The sequence below is a fragment of the Chiloscyllium plagiosum genome, unplaced genomic scaffold (assembly GCF_037043375.1).
Source record: "Chiloscyllium plagiosum isolate Xiang-an unplaced genomic scaffold, Cpla_swu_hap1 HiC_scaffold_26, whole genome shotgun sequence".
NCBI classification, from domain to species: Eukaryota; Metazoa; Chordata; class Chondrichthyes; order Orectolobiformes; family Hemiscylliidae; genus Chiloscyllium; species Chiloscyllium plagiosum.
The window spans coordinates 58915881-58939294 of record NW_028270164.1 but is presented as its reverse complement, the minus strand read 5'-3'; the positions used below and the strand labels follow the sequence as shown (position 1 = coordinate 58939294).

The following is a 23414-nucleotide window of genomic DNA, read 5'->3' as shown; positions in this document are numbered from 1 at the left end:
GATGCTCATTGGAGGGTTGTTGTGGACAAGATGGGCTGAATGGCCTGCTTCCACACTGTAGGGTTTCTATGATCTACTTAATAAGGCAGAAGGGGGAAATGATGGGGTAATAATATTATCACTGGAAAGGAATCAAGACATTTAGATAATATTTGGGTTCACATTCCAACTTGGCATAAGATAGAATCTGAATTCAATAAAAATCTGGAATTTAGAAGTCGAATGATGAAACTATTCAGGTGGCATGGTGGCTCAGTGGTTAGCACTGCTGCCTCACACCGCCAGGAACCAGTGTTCGATTCCCACCTTGGATGACTGTCTGGGTGGAGTTTGCACATTCTCCCCGTGTCTGTGTGGGTTTCCTCCGGGTGCTCCGGTTTCCTCCCACAGTCCAAAAGATGTGCAGGTCAGGTGAATTGGCTGTGCTAAATTGCCCATAGTGTTCGGTGCTTTAGTAAATGTAAGGGAATGGGCCTGGGTGGGTCACTCTTCAGAGGGTTGGTGTAGACGTGTTGGACTGAAGGGCCTGTTTCCATACCGTAGGGAATATAATCTTAAAAAGATTTTTTGGCATCAACCTCAGCACTGGAAATGACAATGACAAAACCGGCCTTGTCGACACTGCAATGCCCTCCTCCTAACATTTGGGGGCTAATGCCAAAATGGGGAGAGCTATCTCACAGACTAGTCAAGCAAGAGACTGACAGAGTCATACTCACGAAATCATAACTTACAGACAATGCCCCAGACAACACCATCACCATTTCTGGATATATCCTGTAACACCAGCAGGACAGACCCAAGCTGAAGTGGCAGCAGCACAGTGGTATACTGTTGGGAGGGAGTTGCCCTGGAAATTCTCAACTTTGACTCTCAAACCTTTGCAGTCTGATGGCACCAAGTTAAATACAGGCAAGGAAACCTCCTGCTCATTACCATGCACCTCCCTCCCTCGGCTGATGAATCAGTACTTCTCTGTGTTGAACAATACTTGGAAGAAGCATGAAGATTGGCAAGGGCACAGAATGCACTCTAGGTGTGGGATTTCCTTTGTTAGCCATGGTTAGCTCACTTTTCCTGTTTCTTTGTGCCTTAAAGGAATATATTTTTATTGTAAATCATATATTAATTCTTTACATACTAGCTTATCCATTGTCATACCCTTTAATGTATTTTCCCAAGCCACCACTGCCAATCTATTCTCATCCCATTAGAGCTCCCTTTGTTCAGAATTTAACATCTTCATTTTGGATTGAACTACATTATCTCCAAACTTTATGGCAGAACCTAGAACAGTTCAGCACAGGAACAGGCCCTTTGGCCCATGACACTGTGCCAAACATGACACCAAATTAAACTAATCCCTTCTGCTTGCCCTTAGTCTATATCCCTTCATTCCTTGCACATTCACGTGATTATCTAGAAGCTCCTTAAATGCACCTTTCATATCTGCCTGCACCACCACCCCTGGCAGCAAGTCCTAGGCATCTATCACACTGTCTAAAATACTTGCCCCTCCCATCTCCTTTGAACTTTCCCCTTTTCACCTTTAATGCCTGCCCCCTAGTATTAGGCATTTCAACTCTGGAAAAAGATTCCGACTGCCAACCCTATCTACACATCTCATTATTTTATAGACTTCTATCAAGTCTCCACTCAGCCTCCACTGTTCCAAAGAAAACAACCCAAGTTTTTCTAGCATCTCCTTTTAGTTCATACCCTCAAGTCCAGGCAGCATCCTGGTAAACGTCTTCTGTACCCTCTCCAAAGCCTCCATGTCTTTCCTGTAATGTGGCGACCAGAACTGAATGCAATACTCGAAGTGTAACCTAATCAAAGCTTTATAAAGCTGCATGATGACATTCTGACTCTTGTACAGTTAGTTCTAATATAACATGATTGTTCCATTCTCATGCAATCTCGCGTCTTAAGAAAATCGCACAATAGCCGCACCTTTTAACTAAGGGGGCCCAACTTGCGTTACAGCCAATACAGGTAAGGAAAGTTCACATTCTGCAAATAACGGGCTAAACCCTTCAATCACCTTGAAGCCAGTTCATGTTGAAGAAACATGTGCTACAGCAGATAGGCAAGCATGCTATAGGCCTTCTTTCCCACCCTAGCTACTTGTTTGGCCACTTTCAGGGAGCTATGGACTTGAATCCCAAGATCCCTCTGTACATCAATGCTGTTCAGGGTACTGCCATTATCTGTTTACTTTAACGTTTGATCTCCCAAGGTGCAGCATCGCACACTTGTCCAGAGTAAACTCCAACACATTTCTCCACCTAGACCTGCAACTGATCCACATCTCACTGTGACATCTGACAACCTTCTACACTATCCGCAACTCCATTAATCTTTATGTTGTTTGCAAACTGACTAACACACCCATCTACCTTTTCATTTAAGTCATTGATATGTATCACAAACAACAGAGATCCCAGTATGGATTCCTGTGTCATGGACCTCCAGACTAAAACACACCCTTTCACCACTACTCTCTGCCTTCCAGAGGCAAGCGAACTCTGAATCCAAGCAGCCAAGTCACCGTGGATCCCATGCATTGTAATCTTCTGGATGAGCCTACTGTGAAGGACCTTGCTGAAAGCCTTACTAAAATTCATGTAGACAACATCCACTGCTCCACCCTCATCAATCACCTTCATCACATCCTCGAAAAATTCAATCAAGTTAGTAAGACATGACCTGCCACACAAAAAGCCACGCTGACTATCCCTAATTAGGCCATGCTTTTCCAAATGCATATAAAATCTTTCCCTAAGAATCTCTTCAATAGTTTCCCAACTATGGATGTGAGACTCACTGGTCTACAGTTTTGTGGATTATTCCCACTTCCCTTCTTGAACAGGGGAACAACATTAGATTTTTACTAGTCCTCTGGGACTTCTCCAGTGGCTAACGAAGATACAAAGATCTTGGTCAAGGCCCCAGCAAACTTGCCTCTTCTCTTTCTCAATAACCTGCAGTAGATACGACTGCGCCCTGGGAACCTTAATGCTCTTTAAGAGACCTGACACCACTTTTTTAGAAAATAGAACATAGAAAAGTACAGCACAGAACAGGCCCTTTGGCCCACAATGTTGGGCCGAGACTTAATCCTAACGTAAAATATAGTAACTTAACCTACGCACCCCTCAACTCACTGCTATCCATGTGCATGTCCAGCAGTCGCTTAAATGTCCCCAATGACTCTGCTTCCACCACCATCACTGGCAACACATTCCATGCATTCACAACTCTCTGCATAAAGAACCTGTCTTCTTTATACCTTCCTCCAAATATCTTCAAACTATGACTCCTTGTATCAGTCAATCCTGCCTGGTGAAAAGTCTCTGGCTATTGACACTATCTATTCCTCTCATTATTTTGTATACCTCGATCAGGTCTCCTCTCTTCCTCCTCTTTCTAGAGAGAAAAGTCCGAGCTTATTCAACCTTTCTTCATAAGGCAAGCCCTCAAGCCCAGGCAGCATCCTGGTAAACCTTCTTTGCACCCTCTCCAAAGCCTCTGTTTCTTTCCTATAGTAGGGCGACCAGAACTGGACACAGTATTCCAAGTATGGTCTCACCAGAGTCGTATAGAGCTGCAGCAAAATCTCGTGGCTCTTAAACTCGACCCCACTATTAATGAAAGCCAAAACACCATATGTTTTCTTAACAACCCTATCCACTTGGGTGGCAACTTTGAGGGATCTATGTACTTGCACACCCAGATCCCTCTGTTCCTCCACACTTCCAAGAATCTTGTTTTTAATCCTATATTCAGCATTTGAGTTCGACCTTCCAAAATGCATCACTTCACATTTATCCAGGTTGAACTCCATCTGCCATTTCTCAGCCCAGCTCTGCATCCTGTCTATGTCGCGCTGCAGCAGCCCTCTATCAACCACACCTCCAACCTTTGTGTCATTGGCAAATTTACTAACCCACCCCTCAACCTTCTCATTCAAATCATTTATAAAAACTACAAAAAGCAGAGGCCCAAGAACAGAGTTTTGCGTGATCCCACTCAACGCTGTCTTTCAGGCAGAATACTTTCCATCTACAACCACTCTCTGCCTTCTGTCAGCCAGCCAATTCTGAATCCAGACAGCCAAATCTCCCTGTATCCCTTACTTCCTGACTTTATGAATGAGCCTACCATGGGGAACCCTATCAAATGCTTTGCTGAAGACCACATACACCACATCCACCGCTCAACCGTCGTCAACCTGTCTTGACACCTCCTCAAAGAACTCAATAAGATTTGTGAGGCATGACCTGCCCCTCACAAAGCCATGCTGACTGCCTTTGATCACACTATGCTTTGTCAAATAGTCATAAATCTTATCCTCAGAATTCTTTCCACAACTTTGCTGACAACAGACTGACATGTCTGTAATTGCCAGGGATTTCTCTATTACTCTTCTTGAAGAGTGGAACAACATTCACCTCCTTCCATTCCTCCGGTACGACTCCCGTGGAGAGTGAGGAGGCAAATATCCTCACCAGCGGCTTAGCAACCTCCTTTCTCGCTTCCCGGAGCAGCCTTGGATAAATCTGGTCTGGCCCTGGAGACTTATCAATCTTAATGTTTTCCAAACTTTCTAGCACATCATCTTCATCAATCTTGATCTGGTCAAGACTGTATCCCAGCTCCTCTAAGTTTTCATTTACAACAAGTTCCCTTTCCTTGGTGAAAACCGAAGCAAAAAACTCATTTAGGGCTTCCCCTATCTGCTCAGACTCCACACACAAGTTCCCTCCGCTATCCCTGATCGGCCCTGTTTTCTCCCTGATCATTCTCTTATTCCTCACGTATGAGTAAAAAACCTTTGGGTTCTCCCTAATCCTTCCTGCCAAACCTTTCTCTTGCCCCCTCTTGGCTCTCCCCAGTCCATTGCTGAGCTCCTTTCTAGTAAGCTTGTAATCCCCTAAAGCTGTGCTAGATCCTTGCTTCCTCCACCTTACATAAACTGCCTCCTTCCTTTTGATGAGAAGCTCCTCTGTTCTCATCATCCAAGGTTCCTTAATCTTACCCCTTCTTACCTGTCCCAGAGGAACAAATTTGTGCATCACTCGCAACAACTGCTCCTTGAAACAGTCTCCACATGTCTGCTGTGCCCTTTCTGTGGAACAATTGTGCCCAGTCTGTACTTCCCAACTCCTGTCTGATAGCGCCATAATTTCCTTTTCCCCAATTAAATATCTTCCCTCAGCAACTGCACCTTTCATTCTCCAAGGCTATGCTAAATGTGAGGCAGTTGTGATCACTTTCACCAAAGTGCTCTCCCACCGCGAGGTCTGACCCCTGTCCTGGCTCGTTGTTGAGCACCAAATTCAAAATGGCCTCTCCCCTCATCGGCCTGTCTACATACTGAGTAAGGAAACCCTCCTGAACACACCTGACAAAAACGGCTACATCCAAACCATCTGCACTTAGGAGATTCCAGTTGATATTGGGAAAGTTGAAATCATCCATAACAACAACCCTGCTACTTCTGCATTTTTCCAGAATCTGCCCGTCTCTGAGATCTTCAATCTCCCTACTGCTATTAGGTGGTCTTTAGAAACCCCCCAATGTGGTGGCTGTTCCCTTGCTGTTCCTAACTCCCACCCATACTGACTCAGTAGACAAACCTTCCTCAACAACATTCGTCTCTGTAGCTGTGATTCTTTCTTGATGTCAAAATGATCCAGTATATTATCGTGCTCCACACTAATCGCGCTATTCACCTTGTCCTTCTCCTGGGCGAATATTAATGCAATATACTCATTTAGAATCTCGATCACATCGCCTGCCTCCAAGCACAAGTTCCCTCCTTTATCTTTGAGTGATCCTACCTTCTCCCTAGTTATCCTCTTGTTTTTAATGTATGCATAGAATGCCTTGGGACTCTCTTTAACCTACTTGCCAAAGTCATTTCATGGTCTATTCTTGCTCTCCTAAGTCCCTGTTGATAAAGTGTGGCGCTGGAAAAAGCAATGCAGGTCAGGCAGCATCTGACGAGCAAGAGAGTCGACGTTTCGGACTTAACCTTTCATCAGGACTTGGGAGGGGGAAGGGGACTGAGAAATAAATAGGGGGAGGGGCACAGGGCTTAGGGAAAGGTAGTTGGGATGTCAATAGATGGGCGAAGAGATGGAAGATAGGAGATGATTGTGATAGGTCAGTGGAAAATGTGGAGCAGATAGGTGGGAAGGGAGATGGATAGATGGATAGGTAGGTCAGGTCGAGGGTGGAGCTGAGTGAAGGGTTGGATCTGGGATGGGGTTGGGGGGGGGGGAAGGGAGATTTGTAAACTTTGAATTCAATGTTGAGGCTTTGTGGTTGTAGGCTCCTGAGGCGGGAGATGAGGTGTTCCTCCTCCAGTTTGTGGGTGGCCTTGCTTAGACGGTAGAGGCCCAGAATGGACATGTCATCGGGGGGAGTTGAAATGGATGGCTACAGGAAGGTGGGGTCGTTTGATGCATGTGGACCAGGGATGTTCCCTGAATCATTCAGTGAGTTTGCACTCAGTCTCTCTGATGTAGAGGAGACCACATTGAGTGCAACAGATGCATGTAAATAAAGTTTGAGAATATGCAAGTAAATTTCTGTCGTATGTGGAATGATCCTTTGGGGCCTTGGACAGAGGTGAGGTTGGGGGAGGAGGGGGTACAGGCAGATTTTGCACCTCTTACGGAAGTAGGAGAAGGGGCCAACTGTGGACAGGGGATGAGTGGTGAGTATAGACGTAACAAGGGAGTCAGAGAAGGAACGGTTCCTATGGAATGCAGATAGGATTGGGAAGGGTAGTGGGGTCTGATTGTAGGTGGCAAAAATGGCAGCGGATGATACACTGGATTGGGAGATTAGTGTGGTGGAATGTGAGGACCAGGGAGATTCTATCCTTGTTGCGACGGGCAGGGGGTTGGGGTTCAAGGGTGGAGGTGTGGGAAATGGAGGAGTTGTGATTGAGAGAGCATTGTTAATCACAGGGGAGGGGAAATTTCGGTCCTGGAAGTAGGAGACATCTGGGATGTCCTGGAGTAGTACTGTTCATCTTGGGAGCAGATATAGCAGAGGTGGGAGTAAGGGATTGTGCTTTTACCGTGGTGGTGGTGGTGTGGGAATGTAGTGAAGGTAGCTGTGGGATTTGCTGGGCTGGAAGTAGATGTCAGTGTTTTTAGATTAGATTAGATTTTAGATTACATTAGATTACATTACAGTGTGGAAACAGGCCCTTCGGCCCAACAAGTCCACACCGACCCGCCAAAGCGCAACCCACCCATACCCCTACATTTACCCCTTACCTAACACTACGGGCAATTTAGCATGGCCAATTCACCTGACCTGCACATCTTTGGACTGTGGGAGGAAACCGGAGCACTCGGAGAAAACCCACGCAGACACGGGGAGAACGTGTTAAATCAGTTGCCAGAGACAGAGAGGTCCACAAAGGGGAGGGAAGTTTCATTATTATGGTTTATTTCTTTCTTAAGAGGGGAGGTGCTATGAAGTCAAAAGTGTGTATGGTCACTTTAAGAGAGAGGTGTCTTTTCTGAGCTGAGAGATTGTGACAGCACATGTGTCTATGACTAGCTGACAGGTTCAGTGTGTGCTGGGAACTGATAATATATAACAATCAGCTTGGGGTTGTGTTTGATGTTAAGGCAACTGGATTTGAATTTAACCAATTAATTTAAGTTATGCCCAAGATACCAAAAACCAAATGACTTTGAATTTGACTGCATTGACAACATTGGACCAATGAGAGGGTACGAGTCTTGGAAGGATAAAAAAGAGCATTTTGAAAATTAGTTAGAGCCAACTGCCATCTGAAGCAATAAACGTCTCAATACTCTCAAAGAAATCTCTCATAAGGCATAATCTATTAAAGACACCAAGAAATTTTATACAAAGACACTCACAGTAAAAAAGAAGAAAATCACAGGAGATGACAACAGAATCAGAAGGACGGGAGGAAGGAGATTTGGAAGACCAGAAGGAAGACAGCATAAGAGACTGAGAGATATGGAGATTGAGAGATTAAGTTAATTTTTAGATTAGATTAGATTACTTAGTGTGGAAACAGGCCCTTCGGCCCAACTTGTCCACACCGACCCTCCAAGGAGCAACCCACCCAGACCCATTCCCCTACATTTACCCCTTCATCTAACACTACGGGCAATTTAGCATGGCCAATTCACCTAACCTGAACATTTTTGGACTGTGGGAGGAAACCGGAGCACCTGGAGGAAACCCATGCAGACATGAAGAGAATGTGCAAACTCCACACAGACAGTTGCCTGAGGTGGGAAATGAACCCGGGTCTCTGACGTTGTGAGGCAGCAGTGCTAACCACTGTGCCACCGTGCCGCCCATAATGTTTAATAATTGTGTTATTGGAGTAGCATTTTAATAGGGTTAGGGTTAGATAGTGATTAGTTAAGAAAAAGGGATTCAGGATTATTCACAGTTTTTGCTTATTGTTCATTGTTAGGAGTGAGGAAAATAAGTTGTTATTCTCTCTTTAAACGCTGGAAATTAGGGTTTTCTTTCACTCACTCACATTTTTAATCAGATTACAGGTGAGGCGAGCTTATCTGGGTGGTTTAGTTTTAATTAGCAGAGGGGTTCGACCTCCGCATCGTAACATAATATAATTATTAAATAACCCCTTCTAAATATATAATGCTACATCTAAAAAGTTCCACAACCAACTGTTCCAGAAAACCATTTTGTACATATTCCAGGAATTCATCCTCCACAGCAGTGGTGTTCGTTAGATCTATCAATTCTATATACAGATTGAAGTCACTCATATTTACTTCATTACTCTGCTACCTGCATCTATAATTATATTTATAGCATGTCCTACAATGCTAGTAAAGTTTTGTGGCCTAAAAATGTCTTCTACCAATGTTTGCTGCCCCCTGCTGTTTCTTTCCTTCACCAACCAGATTCTATTCTACACGTATTTCTTCCTATCTAAGATCCTTTCTCAGTAACGTACCAATCCCATCCCTTTATTAATAGGCACTGGAGGATGCCTGAAGAGCAACAAGAGCACAGAAACATGGGGGGGGGGGGGGGGGACTTCAACGTCCATCACAAAAAGCACCACTTCTGTCTGAACTGGCTGAGTCCAAAAGATCGTAGCTTCGAGACTCAGTCTGAGAGAGGTTGTGAGGAAAACAAGGGAAAAACATACTTTACCAGGTTCTATTGGAGCAGATCTATCTATAGCATAATATTCTATGGTAATGATTGGGGTGGCTACTGCATAGCTCTTGTGGAGACAAAGCTCTATCTTCACAAAAAGCAGAAAAATCCAATGTGATCACCCCATCAGACTAATCACAGCAAAGTGATGGATGGAGTTGTTGGCTCTTGGGCAGTCCCCCTAGGTTGAGGATGATGTTCTCTACTCTGGAGTTTGGGATCTTACTGTAACTAAACAGTCAGGTCCTGAATCCACACATCCTGGCCAGGGGTTGCTTGAAGAGGTGGGAAGGTGGATTTTTGCACACACTTTTTGCTGTTATGTTTGACCTCTATTTTGCAAAGAACTAAAGGAGTCAATGCTGAACTTCATCGTTGACTTTTGCCCTCATTGAGAGGATGTTCCCCAAGTGTGGGAATTAATCCACATTTCTCCAGTACCTCCTTGTGAATTTTGACTGTTGGGATGCTAGTCTTGCATGGTGGGATTAAGTTGATAAGATGAGCTTTGGCTTCATTCTCTTATTTGCCTCCATGCATGCATTGATGATGGAATGCAGCTAGAGTTCTGAGTTTGTGCACAGTTAAGTGTTATCGGCATATTGCAGCTTGAGGCAGAGTTTAGGCGTGATCTTGGTCATCCTGTTGAGATACTCCATTCCAGTGGGAAACTTCATGGATATTGGGTGCGGGGTTGCAGCAAGGAAAATCAAGAAACATGGTGGAGTGACGACATAGCCTTGCTTGACACCATATGCACTCAGGTTGGGTCAGTGGTGGGTCCACTGGTCTGGATCACAGCTCACACGTTGTCCAGCAGTAAGCAGAGGCTGGTAATGAATTTCAGTGGCCAGCTAAATCTGAGGAGGACATTTCATAATCCAACCCATTTGATAGGGTCACAGACATCTATGAAGTCGAATAAGGCCATGCGTAGAGGTTGCTGCTGCTCTATGCACTTTTCTAGTACTTGGCTTGCTGTGAAGAGCATGTCCATTGAGCCTCGGATGGATGGAATCTACACTGAGACTCTGGGAGCAGCACTTCAGCATCTAGGAGGTGACTGAGGAAGATTTTTGCAATGACCTTCCCTGAGGTTGACAGCAGAGAGACTCCTCGGGTGTTCCCATAATCAGCCTACTCTCCTTTCTCGAAAATTGTCACAATAACAGGACATTGAAGAACTGCTGGTCTGTTCTCCTTCTTCCAGATGAGGTCATGTGCCAAGAGAGCTGTTCTACTGTTTGCTCGCTGAGCTGTAGGTTTGATATCCAGACGTTTCATTACCTGGCTAGGTAACATCATCAGTGGCGACCTCCAAGTGAAGCGAAGCTGTTGTCTCCTGCTTTCTATTTATATGTTTCTCCTGGATGGGGTTCCTGGGGTTTGTGGTGATGTCATTTCCTGTTCGTTTTCTGAGAGGTTGATAGATGGCATCTAGATCTATGTGTTTGTTTACGGCATTGTGGTTGGAGTGCCAGGTCTCTAGGAATTCTCTGGCATGTCTTTGCTTAGTCGGTCTGTTCTGGTGGCTTTGTTGGTTCTCAGCTGCCCGAGTGGTCTTTTCAATCGCGGGTGGGGCTGGGGTTATGTTGAGATGGAGGCAGGAAGCATGCTATAGGATATGGTCAAGGACACTCACATCGAGGACTGAGGTTTGTTCGAGGAGATTCTCAATGCTCAATTAACACTGACAGCTTCTCTGTCCTTTATGAGCCCTACTCAGTTCTCAGCTGTTGGCAGGTAATTCCTGAGATGCTTGGGCCATGGATGGTCTGGATTAGGGATAGTCAACATTGCTTTGTCTGTGGGAAATCATGTCTCACTAACCTGATTGAGTTTTTTTTTGAAGAAGAAGTGATGATCAGGATTGATGAAGGCAGAGTGGTGGACGTTGTGTATATGGACTTCAGTAAGGCATCTGATAAGATTCCACATGGTAGAATGGTTAATAGGTTAGATCATAAGCAATATAGGGAGAACTAGCCATTTGGATACAAAATTGGCTAAAAGGTAGGAGACAGAGTGAAGGATTGCTCTTCGGACTGGAGGCTTGTGACCAGCGGTGTGCTGCAGGATCGGTGCTGGGTCTACTGCTTTTTGTCATTGATGTAAATGATTTGGATGTGAATATAGGAAGTATGTTAAGTAATTTGCAGATGATACCAAAATTGGTGGTATAATAGACAGTGAAAAATGTTCCCTCAGATTACAATGGGATCTTGATCAGATGGGCCAATGGACAAAGAGTAGCAGTTGGAATTTAATCTAGACAAATGTGAAGTGCTACATTTTGGTATGGCAAATCAGGGCAGTACTTATACACCTACTGGTAAGATCCTGAGGAGTGTTCCCAAACAAAGAGACCTTGCAGTGCAGGTTCATAGTTCCTTGAAAGTGGTGTCACAGGTAGACAGGTGGTGAAGGAGGCATTTGATATGTTTGTCTTTATTGGTCAGTGCAATGAGTATAGGAGTTGGGAGGTCATGTTACGGCTGTAGATGACATTGACTAGGCCATTACTGGAATACTGGTCTCCCTACTATAGGAAAGATGTTGTGAAACTTGAAAGGGTTCAGAAAAGATTTACAAGGATGTTGCCAGGGTGGAGGGTTTGAGCAATAGGGAGAGGCTGAATAGGCTGGGGCTACTTTCCCTGGAGTGTCAGAGGCTGAGGGGTGGCCATAAAATCATGAGGGGCATGGATACGGTGAATAGCCAAGATTTTCTTCCCAGGGTAGTGATGTCCAAAACTGGAGGATTTAAGTTTAAGGGGAGAGGTGAAAAATTTAAAAGGGACTTCACGGAGAAACTTTTTCACACAGAGCGTGGTACACTTTTGGAATGAGCTTCCAGAGGAACTGGTGGAGGCTGATACAATTACAACATTTAAAAGGCATCTGGACGGGTATATGAATAGGAAGGATTTAGACAGATATTGGCTAAATGCTAGCAAATGGGACCAGATTAATATAAGATATCTGGTCGGCATGGACGATTTGGACCAAAGAGTTTGTTTCCTTGCTATACAACTTTATGACTCTCTGACTGCACTAAAGAATCTACACACATTGTGGCTGTTGGTAAGTTACTGGATTTCCTGCTCTCTTTCTGCCCACCATCTGTTCTTAGGTTTTCTTTTGTACTTCAACCTTTGTTTGTCGACTTGTTTTCTTTCCCTCAGGTTTGTTCACAAGGGCCCTCACAGCCCAACACCATCACGGAAGCCAACCTTCCATCCATGGATTCCATTTACGATGCCAACATCATCCACAAGGTCTCTCACCAACGATTCCAATTGCACCACTGAAAGCATACTGTCCGGAAACAGCCTGGTATGGCAATTGCTGTGCCCAGGACGGTAAAAAAAACTGCACAAGGTCGTGTGTATGGCCCAGATCATCACGGAAGCCAACCTGCCAAATAGGGACTCCATTTCTATGGCCTGCTGCTGCGGAAAGGCTGTGAACATTATCAAAGCACCATTGCATCCCGGCAGTGCTCTGCTACAACTTCTTCCATAAGGCAGAAGGTGCACAAGTTTGAACACACACACACACAAGTAGATTCAAGAACACCTTCTTCCCTGCTGTTATTAGACTGCTGAATGTATTCTCTAACTTCAAATAATGCTGACCTTGCCTAGCACACGCCCTGGGCAAGGTAACTTGTGTGCTTCTGTCTAGTCTTTTTTCACCCTATGATCTGTATGTCCTTGCTTATGATCTGACTGCACTACTCATAAACAAAGTTTTTCACTGTACCTAGGTACACATGACAATAAATAAATCAATCGAGTGGATATAGGTGTTCCATGCAGCCAAGCTTTCCTGCCAGGCATTAAGCTTCCTTTTGGATTATTTACTTTTTTGTGTGTCACCATAGAATTACCAGCCCATATGGCTGCTCTCTCAGTAAAGAGAGAGAGAGAGAGACAACTGGTGGTGATTTAACCTGAGACCCACCATACCTCAAGTGAAGGGAGTGGTTCAGAATGAGAGTCCTTTATGGTAATCTCAGCCAATGATGGGAATTGAATCCATGTTGTTGGCATCACACTGCTTTGCAAACCAACCATCCAACCAACTGAGCTAACCGACCCTGAGAACTGGAGACTGGAACGTGGAATTACTCAGCCATTCTCAATCAGTTCCTTTTCGTCTGCTATAAACTTAATAATTAAGAGATTTCTGTTCATATTCCTTCTTTAAGAAGCAGTAATTCAATCTAGCTATTTGTACACAACCCTTACAATAAATACTCAACTTATAACAGTGATATCACATTCCTTCCTCGGAATTAATAATAAATTACAGAAGTGACAAAATTACAAAATATTCAGCAACCAATCATCTACCCATTTGCTGCAATGTCTAAATTTTCAAGTGGATAGCTCCATCCACCTCATAAATCTCCTGTACTCCTCTCTTTCTCATGTTCTCACAAGCGTACTTTCCCTTCTCAGTGCACTCTTCCATTTCCTTCCCTCACTGCCCTCTCCCTTTCTGTTGCCATCTTTCTTTCTGCTTTCACCATTCTTTCTCCCTCCCCTTTCTCTCTATCCCAGTTTGTCAATGATTCTGTCCCCTTTCTGTCACCCTTTTACCTTTCCTCTCACCACTCCCCCCACTCTTCACTACACTCACTCGTGTCCAGAATCCCCTCGCTCCAGCTACTTGCTACACTTTATGTCTTTTCTTTCACCCCTCTTGCCACTCTGTTTCCTCTCTCATAGATCTCTACCCCCTCACCACTCTCTCCATTTCTACCATCTTGCTATTCTCTCCTTCCTCTTCCATCTTATTGTTCTCTCTCTATTCCCTCTCACCACTCTATCCCTTCCCTCTACCTCTCCACTTGCCACTTACCTCTGCCAGTCTTGTTGGTTTCTTCACATCCTGTCTCACTACACCACTCCTGCTCCTTTTTACCTCACATCCTGACTCCCTTCTTGTCGCGCTCTCTGTCATCTCAGCCATTTCTCTCCCCCATCGTCACGTTGTCTCTCCTCTGAAGCTTTTCAAAATCTCTGTATTTTTTGACTCGCTCACCACTCTGCTACATTGTGGTGCTCATGTTTTTCGTGTTTAATCTGCCAGTGACTTAGAATTGATTTTCTCCCTCACTGCATCGCATTCCGTCACTCACCAACTTTCCAAGCTCACACTCAGGACTGTCACTGCATTTATTTTTATCTATTATTCCCTGAAACTCCAAATCTGATTTCATCAAACGTCAAGTACTATTCAAGAAGCCTTCCAGCACATCCAGTGTAGGAATAACACTGGAGGACAAATCATGCCCATTTATACCACACTGACTGCAATATCCGGGGGTTTAGATGTCCAAAGCCTTTTGACAAGGACAGAAGTGTGTAAGATTAGTAGTTGAGGGCTGAGGGTGGTAGATGCCAGGCATGTGAGAGGGTAGGGTGGTTAAGGCTCCAGACAGCTCCATTCAGTCTGCAAGCATGATTTTACACTTTCAAGTTGCTGCTCATTTTAAACTCCAAGTTGCTCTCATTCTGAGATCTCTGTCTCTGTCCTGGGCCCTGTGGCAAGGTTCCAGGGAAACTTCAGTGAGGTTTGAGGGACTGCACTTTGTGTTCTGATTTGGCATTTGGCATTTTTCAAACTCCCAGATTTGAGTTCAACATTTTCTGACTAGAACACCTACTGCCAGCAGGTGTTCTAGTCTCTCTATTTGTCAATTTTTATTTTTCTCTCTTTTTCAGCTATTCTCCGTTCTGCATTCACATCTTTTCTAAATACACATCTTAGATGGAATCTTTTGGGGCTTGGGCTATTGTGAGATTTGTAGCAAAATCGTGCAAGGAGTCTGCACAGCCCATTGCAATGGCAGGGGAAACTCGCTGTACATTTTATATTTGGACCAAACAGTGAGGTGAGGTTCTTACAAGGCAGCAGAAAATTGTCAATTAAAGGGAACTGTAGCATCTTAAACACCTTGTTAAAGCTGCAATTTGTAGAATTATTGAATTATAGAATCGCTACAGTGTGGCAGCAGACCATTCGGTCCATCGAGTCCACACCGACCCTATAAAGAACAAATCACCCAGACCCCCCCATCCTATCCCTGTAACCTTACAAATCCCATGGCTAATCCACCTCACCTACCACATCCCTGGATACTTTGGGGAATTTGGCATGGTCAATTCACCTAACCTGCACATCCTTTGACTGTGGGAGGAAATTGGAGCACTCAGAGAAAACCCCCCGCAGACACAAGGAGGGTGTGAAAACTCCCCACAGACAATCACCCAAGAGTGGAATCAAACCTGGGTCCCTGGCATATGAGACAGCAGTGCTAACCACTGAGCCACTCTTAATCCACCCAATTAATATTCAGTTTTCTATCATGCTAAACAAGCCAGACATCAAGAATTCCTGAGCTGCAAGTCAGAACAGGTACCTGGCGAATTCAGCTTGCCATGAGTTGCTCAAATCAACCAACATCTCAGGGCACGATCCATGGGCATCAGCCACACACATCCCTTGTCCACAGACATTAGCATCTGATAGTTGCCATCTCCTCATGATCATACTGGTATCCACGTGCAGCCATACAGGACTTACACTACAGAGCACATTGGCAACTAACATTGAAAATCTGCACAGACACTTTGATTAAAAGGAGAAAAGCTATCAAAAGACATCAGATGCAGATAGTGAGGGGAAAAAAAAAACACCCCAGGAAAGAGATTAACCGTGCAGAAGCTCACCACACGCTCTGTCCTGAAGAAACACTGTGAATAACAAGTACTCTTCACAAAGTCTTCAGCTAGAGATGTTGACCCACAAATATATTACCAACATAACATTTTTGTTGTACATGGTGCTATACACGTTCTTGTCATTTTTGTAAAAAACAGAAATGGTGAGAAATTTTGGCACTGTTGGACTGTTTGCTGAAAATACAGAGCTGGAATCCCAACACAGAGAGATTCCATTATCTTGTGAAAGCTAGCAAAACTAAAGCTGATATAGTTGTCCCTGTGTTCCTGTGCATTATGAAGGTATTGATGTTTAACCTTCGGCGGATACTATTATAGTCAGAGAATCCAAGTTCCACAACTTCAAAAATAGAGTGAATCCTACAGAATCATTTATCTCCAAAACTGGGACTGCTGAAATGTTCAGATTCCATAAACACAATCAGCACGATGGTGAATCCATCACTTAGTTTGTAGCAATTTTAAAAAGGTTAGCAAAATTTGGAACATTTGTATGTTCTCCCTGTGCCTGCATGGTTTCTGCCAGGTGCTACAGTTTCCTTCCACAGTCTGAAGATGTGCAGGTTAGGTGCTCAATCATCCATAGTGACTAGGGATGTGAAAGATCGGTGGGTTAGCCATGCTAAATACAGGGTTACAGAGAAAGGGTAGGGGACTGGTTTGGGTGGGATGCTGTTCATAGGATCACTGCTAACCTAATGGGCTGAATGGTTTCTTTCCACACTGTAGGGATTTTATGATCTAACTGCGGTATACAAAATTATAACAGACAGAGTAGATTATGAGAATCTTTTTCCCATGGCAGACATGACTAAGGACAGATCGCTTAAGTTTAAGGTGGGTAGTAAATGGCTTACAGAAGATCTGAGAATAAAATGTTTTCACTCAGAGGGTGCGAGAAATATGGAATGTGCTGCCTGAGAGGGTAGTTAAGGCAGGTACTCCCGCAACATTTAAGTAGTATTGGATGAGCATTTAAAATGCCAGGGCATTGCTGACTATGGATGAAGTGCAGGTAAGGTGGATTAGTATAGTTTGATTCTCGTTGATTGGCATAGCCATGGTGGCTGGCTGAAGGGCCTATTTCTATGCTGTGTGATTCTATGATTCTAAAATTTTATGGTGCCTGCAGCGAGAATCCCTCAAAAAAACTCGATGCATCTCGCACTTCGCCAGAAAATCTTGAGATTCAAACCCTAGTTCCTTTACATTTCTCATCTGTCTAGTTTCCACTTATTTAACCTGCTCTGGTTTTCACACTAGGATATCCCTGAGTTTTCCCAATTCTGATGAAAAGTCATTGATCTGAAACATTAATTTCATTTTGCTTTCCACAGATGCTTGAGTTTCTCCAGCAGTCTCTGTTTTGCTTTTGTCCAACATCCACAATATATTTTTTCTTGACAAAATGAAAAAAGTTGAACCTGATATTACAAAAATTAGAATAAAAAATAATAAGCTCAGGCCGTTCAGACAAAATGAACATTGTTACAGTACTTCTCGTGGAACTCAACATATCAAATATTTCTCACTCTGAATTCTGTTTGTTGAGTTGTACGTGCAGTGAAAGCTGAATAGTGTGCTCTCGCAGGGAGACAACTACTGTGGACCTTGACTATAGAACCTCACCATGTTATATTCACTGTTCCCTCGAGGACCCATTATTGCAAGGTCTCGAATTAGAAAGCTGCCCACTCCTGTCTCAATCCCACTCTCCCTCTTCATTCTGTAATGTTAGATTCAAACCATGGTTCACTTCAACTCAAAAACAAAATCCTACAAATGCTGGAGATCAGAAGATCTGGCAGCAACTGTGGAGAGAGAAATAAAATAAAAATTTTTAATCAATAGTATTCCATCAGAACTGGGATATTTGATGCATTTTAAATAAGCGAAAGAATGGGAGCTCATTGCTATATTAATTCAAAATTACCTGGAACACCGTAGGCAGGAGCTGTTGGATACGGAGGGTATGCACCTGAGGGCATGTTGGATGGATTGGCTGGCTGCATTGGGAAACTGCGTGTCACCTCCCTTTGACCTAGAACAAATAATCACAATTATACTGACAATTACACAACACACAATTGTATTTTCTCACACACATTACTCACATATAACTGACAATCACTCATATATATATATATATATATATATACACACACACACACACACACACAATCTCAGCAATGTACAGAATGAGAACAGACCCTTCAGTCCAATTTATACATGCTGAGCAGATATCCTAAATTAATCTATCCCATTTGCCAGCATTTGGACCATAACCCCTCCAAACCCTTCCTATTCCTATACCCATCCAGATGCCTTTTAAATGTTATAATTGTACCCATCTCCACCATCCCCTCTGGCAGCTTGTTTCATACACACACCACCCTCTGGGTGAAATCACTGCCCTTTTACATCATTGCCCTCTCACCTTAAACTTATGCCCGCTAGTTTTGGACTCCCCTATCCTGTGGAAAAAATCTTGACTATTCACCCTACCCATGCCCTTCATGATTTTATAAACCTCATTAAGGTCACCCCTCCCCCTCTGACACTCTGGAGAAAATAGCCCCAGCCTATTCTGCTTCTGCCTGTAGCTCAAACCCTCCAACCTGGGCAACATCTCTCATTAGACAGAGATGACTTGTGATGGTTTAACCTGATGGTCACTTCAAATAGTGCAATAATTGTGGATAACTTTAATCTTCATATCAATTAGACAAATCAAGACTTTGACGATGGACTCATAGTGTACGTTAAGGACAATTTCTTAGACCATTCTGGAACCTAACAGTTTATAGTAATGAATTGTAAATGAAGAATCTACCTACCTCCAACTTAAAAGAATTCAATGTCCCATCTTTATCAATGTCTGGAAAAGTGAGTTCCGCAGACTTTCCTTCCTCAATTAAAAAACTTACCATCTCCATCTTAAATGGGAGTGAAGATGTAATATGTAATGAGATAGAATTAATTCTAGACCTTGCAATAATGGGTCCTCGAGGGAACAGTGAATATAACATGGTGAGGTTTTATATTCAGTTTGAGACAGCATCAATAACAACAAAAATTAACTAAAAATGTGCGAAGATAGAGTTGGTTAAAGTGGAATAGAGAAGCTGTGACAGACATTTAAGGAGACAATTCTTTACTCTCAACAAACATGTATCCCACTGAGAAAGAAAAAAAAATCTAGCAGAAGGAATGCCCATCTGTAGCTATCTAAGAAAGCTATGAGTGATATCAAATTGAAAGAAAAGGTGTACAAAGCTGCAAAGGTTAGTGGTATGCGGCCAGAATATTGGACACATTTTAGCAACAGAAAAGAGTGACTAAAAGGTAAGTAAAATGAGAGAAATGTGATGATGAGAGAAAACTACCAAGAGGTACAAAAACAGACAGTACAAGGTTCAAAACGAATTTTAAGTCAGCATTAGTCCAGTAGAGGATGGGACTTTGGAATTGATAAAAGGAAAAAAAAAAATGGCACAGTCAAATATTCTATATCTGTCTTCACTGTGGTAGAGAGTAACCATCCCAAGAATTATTAGAGCATAGGCACTAGGAGAACTAATAGATTAAAGGCTGACGAGGTCCCCAGATCTAATGGCCTTGAACAGACTGGCGCTGTATCGTTTGGAGTTTAGAAGCATAAAGAGGTGATCTTATTTATGTTTGTGAGGGGGATTTTACAGTCTGGATGCTGAAAGGATATTTCTTTAGTTGTAGAGACTAGAACTAGAGGGCACAATTTAAAAATATGGTGTCACCCATTTAAGATGAAGATGATAAGCTTCTTCTCAGAGGAAGAAAAGTCTGTGGAACTCACTTTTCCAGACAGCGGTAGAGGGATCATTGAATACTTTTAAGTTGGAGGTAGATATGTTCTTCAATTACAGGGAATCTAACATTACTGAGGGAAGGTAGGAAAGTGGAGTTAAGGCTACAATCAGATCAGTCATGATTGTAATGAATAGTGGAACAATCTCAAGGGATCGAATCACCTACTCCTGCTCCTAACTTGTGAGCAGTTTTGGGCCACATATCTAAGAAAAGATGCGCTGGTTTTGGAGGGGTCAAGAGGAGATTTACAAGAATGATCCCAGAGATGAAGGATGCGGAAGGTGAGGAGTGGTTCATAACGCTCTGGGTCTGTAGTCGATGGAGTTTAGAAGGATGAGGGTGGGACTGACTGAAATTACAGAATACTGAGAGGCCTAGATAGAGTGGACATGGAGAAGATGTTTCCACTAGAGGGAGAGACTAGGACCCAAAGCACAGCCTGAAAGTGAAGGGACAACTCTTTAGAACTGAGATGAGGAGGAATTTCTTCAGCCAGAGGGTGGTTAATCATTGCAGCAGAGGGCTGTGAAGGCCAAGCTATTGATTGCATTAAGACAGAGATAGATAGGTTCTTAATTAATAAGGGGGTCAAAGATTATGGGGAGAAGGCAGGAGAATTGTGTTAAGAAACATATCAGCTGTGATCAAATAGTGGAGCAGACTCAATGGACCAAATGACCTAATTCTTCTCCTAAATCTTATGGTCTTATGGTGTGGTTGTATGCAAAACTGTACAAGGCATCATTGAGACTGCACCTAGAGTACTATGTACAGTTCTGGTCACCTTACTTATTAAGGAGGAATAGACAAGCTTTGGAAGCAGAACAGAAAAGTTCACTCAGCTGATTCCTGGGATGAAGGTTTTGTCTTATGAGGAAAAGTTGATGAGGTTGGGACAATGCTTACCGGAGTTAGGTCGAATGAGTGGTGATTGTAATGAAACAAATAGGATTCTGAGTGCAATTAATGCTAAGAGGATCTTACCTGTATTGAGGGAACCATTGACAGTTTCAAAATATGGAGCAAATCCAGAGTTTTCTATTTATCTTGATTTTAAATTCCACTCTGAAAACTGAAAGTTATCTTCTAAAACATATGACTTATGAAATCAAGTATTTGTAACACTGAATTTATTTCAGTTAATATGAGCACATGTGAAATATAGAAACAATAGAAGCTGAGCTCAAATGCAAAAGAGAATAGAAGCTGGAAATGTAAGTCAAGAATGAATGAACAAGTGTATACACGTTTGCTCTTTTGTCTCCCTTTGACTGTTTGGGACTCGATAGTAAATGCTCAACAGTGCAACTGCCCCTTTTCTATTCCTCAGTTCAAACCCTTGTGGCCTCACTTAATGCTCCTTTGAGCTATCATTCTTCCTCAATTTACACCTGTCTGTTTTGCCAATATTGCAAACCTCCCCCCTCCTTCTCATCCCCCTCTCTAACTTGTCCGAAAACAAGGTAACCAGGAACATTGAGCTGCCATCCCAGCCCTTTTCTACAGCATGATGAAGTATGTGCTATTGAATCAAACTGGCAGATTCATGAGACTCACTGCATTGATTACTGAACAATCCCTTTGTTGTCCTTTTTTTTATCTTTGCTTTCTCTTCTACACTTGTTCATTCATTCTTGACTTACATTTCAGCTTCTATTCTCTTTTGCATTTGAGCTCAGCTGCTGATCACCCTTCCAAGCAGCACTAACAAAGCTCCCACTGCAATACCGGTCCTGGCCATGCAGCTTGGCAGGACCCACCTTCCCAAGAACTGATCCCAATGTTACCAGAATCTAAACCCCTCCATTCTGTTCTAACTTTCCAGCCACACTTCAACTTGCTCTTTCTTCCAATCTCTGTACTGAATACACTAGCAGATTGTACATTCTGATTGGTTCACAAACCTGGGAAGGATGGTTCTGATTGGTTCACTGACCTGTGTAGGATGGTTCTGATTGCTCACTGATCTGGAAGGATGGTGTTAGCTTACTCTCTCTCCATGGATGCTGCCTGACCTGCTGTGACCTCCAGCGTTTATTGTTTTCAGTGCTGATTGCTCACTGACCTGGGAAATTGATCCTGATTGGCTCATTGATCTGGGAAGAATGGTTCTGATTGGCTCACTGACCTGACAAGATTGGCTCTGAATGGCTTCAAGAGAAATCTTATACAACTGCCAGCATCTGAAAGGAAGACAAGTGATTGACCAAAATTGTCTGAGTATAATGCCAATGATGGTCAGACTGACATTGTGGTCAGAAGTTTCCTGAGCCAATGATGCTGCACATTTTCCTGGCAACTTCCGATCCCAGCTGTGACAGAAACATGCAGCATCTATTAGAGAACTCTTCCAGAATGGGGTAGGGTCAGGAAGACCTGTTAATGGCTAGCTGCTGAATGTTAAGCTTAAAGATCCAGCCTTTGAATGTTTGAGGGGATATTATCTGCATGAGTAAATGGGTATATAAGTAAGTGGGTAAAGGGGAATGGCTGAAGTGAGTAGGGCAAGTGCATAGGATGGGGGAGATGGACAAAATGTGTCGGTAGGCAAGTGGATAGTTGATTCAGGGATAGTCAGCTTGGGAGAGGGTTAGTCATGAAAACATAGAAAATCAGATCAGCAGTAAGCCATTTAGTCCTCAGCTTGCACCACCAATCAATGTAATCATGGCTAATCATACAACTCAGTCCTCCTGTCCACTGTTCCCACTTTCTCTCCATACCCTTTGCTCCCTTTAGCCCTAACAACTTTGTTGAACTCCTTGAAAACATGCAATGTTTTGGCTTCAACTGCCTTCTGTGGTAGAGAATTCTGGAGACTCATCACTTCCTGGGTGAAGACATTTCTCATCTCATTTCTAAATGGCCGACCCAATATCCTTAAACTGGGACCTCTTGTTTGGGATTCCAATGTCGTTAGGAGCACCTATCCTGCATTTATCCTGTCTAGTGCTGTGAGAATTTTATAGATTTCTGAGAATGCCCCTCATTCTTCTAAACCCCAGTGAAAATTGTCCTAAATAATCCACTGTCGCTTCAGCCAAAGGTCCTGCCATCCCATGTATCTGTCTGGTAAACCTTGACTGTACAGCAAGAAAATCTTTCTTCAAATACGCAGACCAGAACTGCACACAATATTGCAGGTGTACACTTATCGAGGCCCAGTATAACTGTCATCAGATATCCCTGCTCCTGTAGTCGAATCCTCTCATTGTTTGCCTTCTTCATCACCTGCTGCTCCTGTATGCTTACTTTCAGTGACTAGTGTACAAGGACACCCAAGTCATCTTGCATCACTCCTTTCCCAACTTACTGCCATTCAGAAAATAATCTCCCTTACTTTTTTTGCCTCCAAAGTGGATAATCTTACATTTATCTGCATCTGCCATGCATTTGACCATTCACTCAATTTGTCCAAATTACATTGAAGCATCTCTGCATCCTCCTCACAGTTCACACCGCCTCCCAGTATTCAGGAAGACGGTATTTAGCTCAGGCAGGAGGGTAGTCAAGTCAGGGAGGGGGCAGTTAGTTTGGGCAAGGGTAGTTAGCACATGGAGGGAATTGGTCAGCTCAGGGAGGGGTAGTTCGCTTGGGGAGG

General features: G+C 43.4%; 1 protein-coding gene across 1 annotated transcript in view; it reads right to left on the bottom strand.

Annotated features, from left to right (window-relative positions):
• shisa4 (shisa family member 4) overlaps positions 1–23414 on the bottom strand; it is a 97646-nt gene that overhangs the window by 15505 nt on the left and 58727 nt on the right. Inside the window, exon 4 of the mRNA XM_087973784.1 lies at positions 17898–18005. Coding sequence (XP_087829910.1) covers positions 17898–18005 — 108 coding nt within the window. The remainder of the gene's footprint in view (positions 1–17897; positions 18006–23414) is intronic.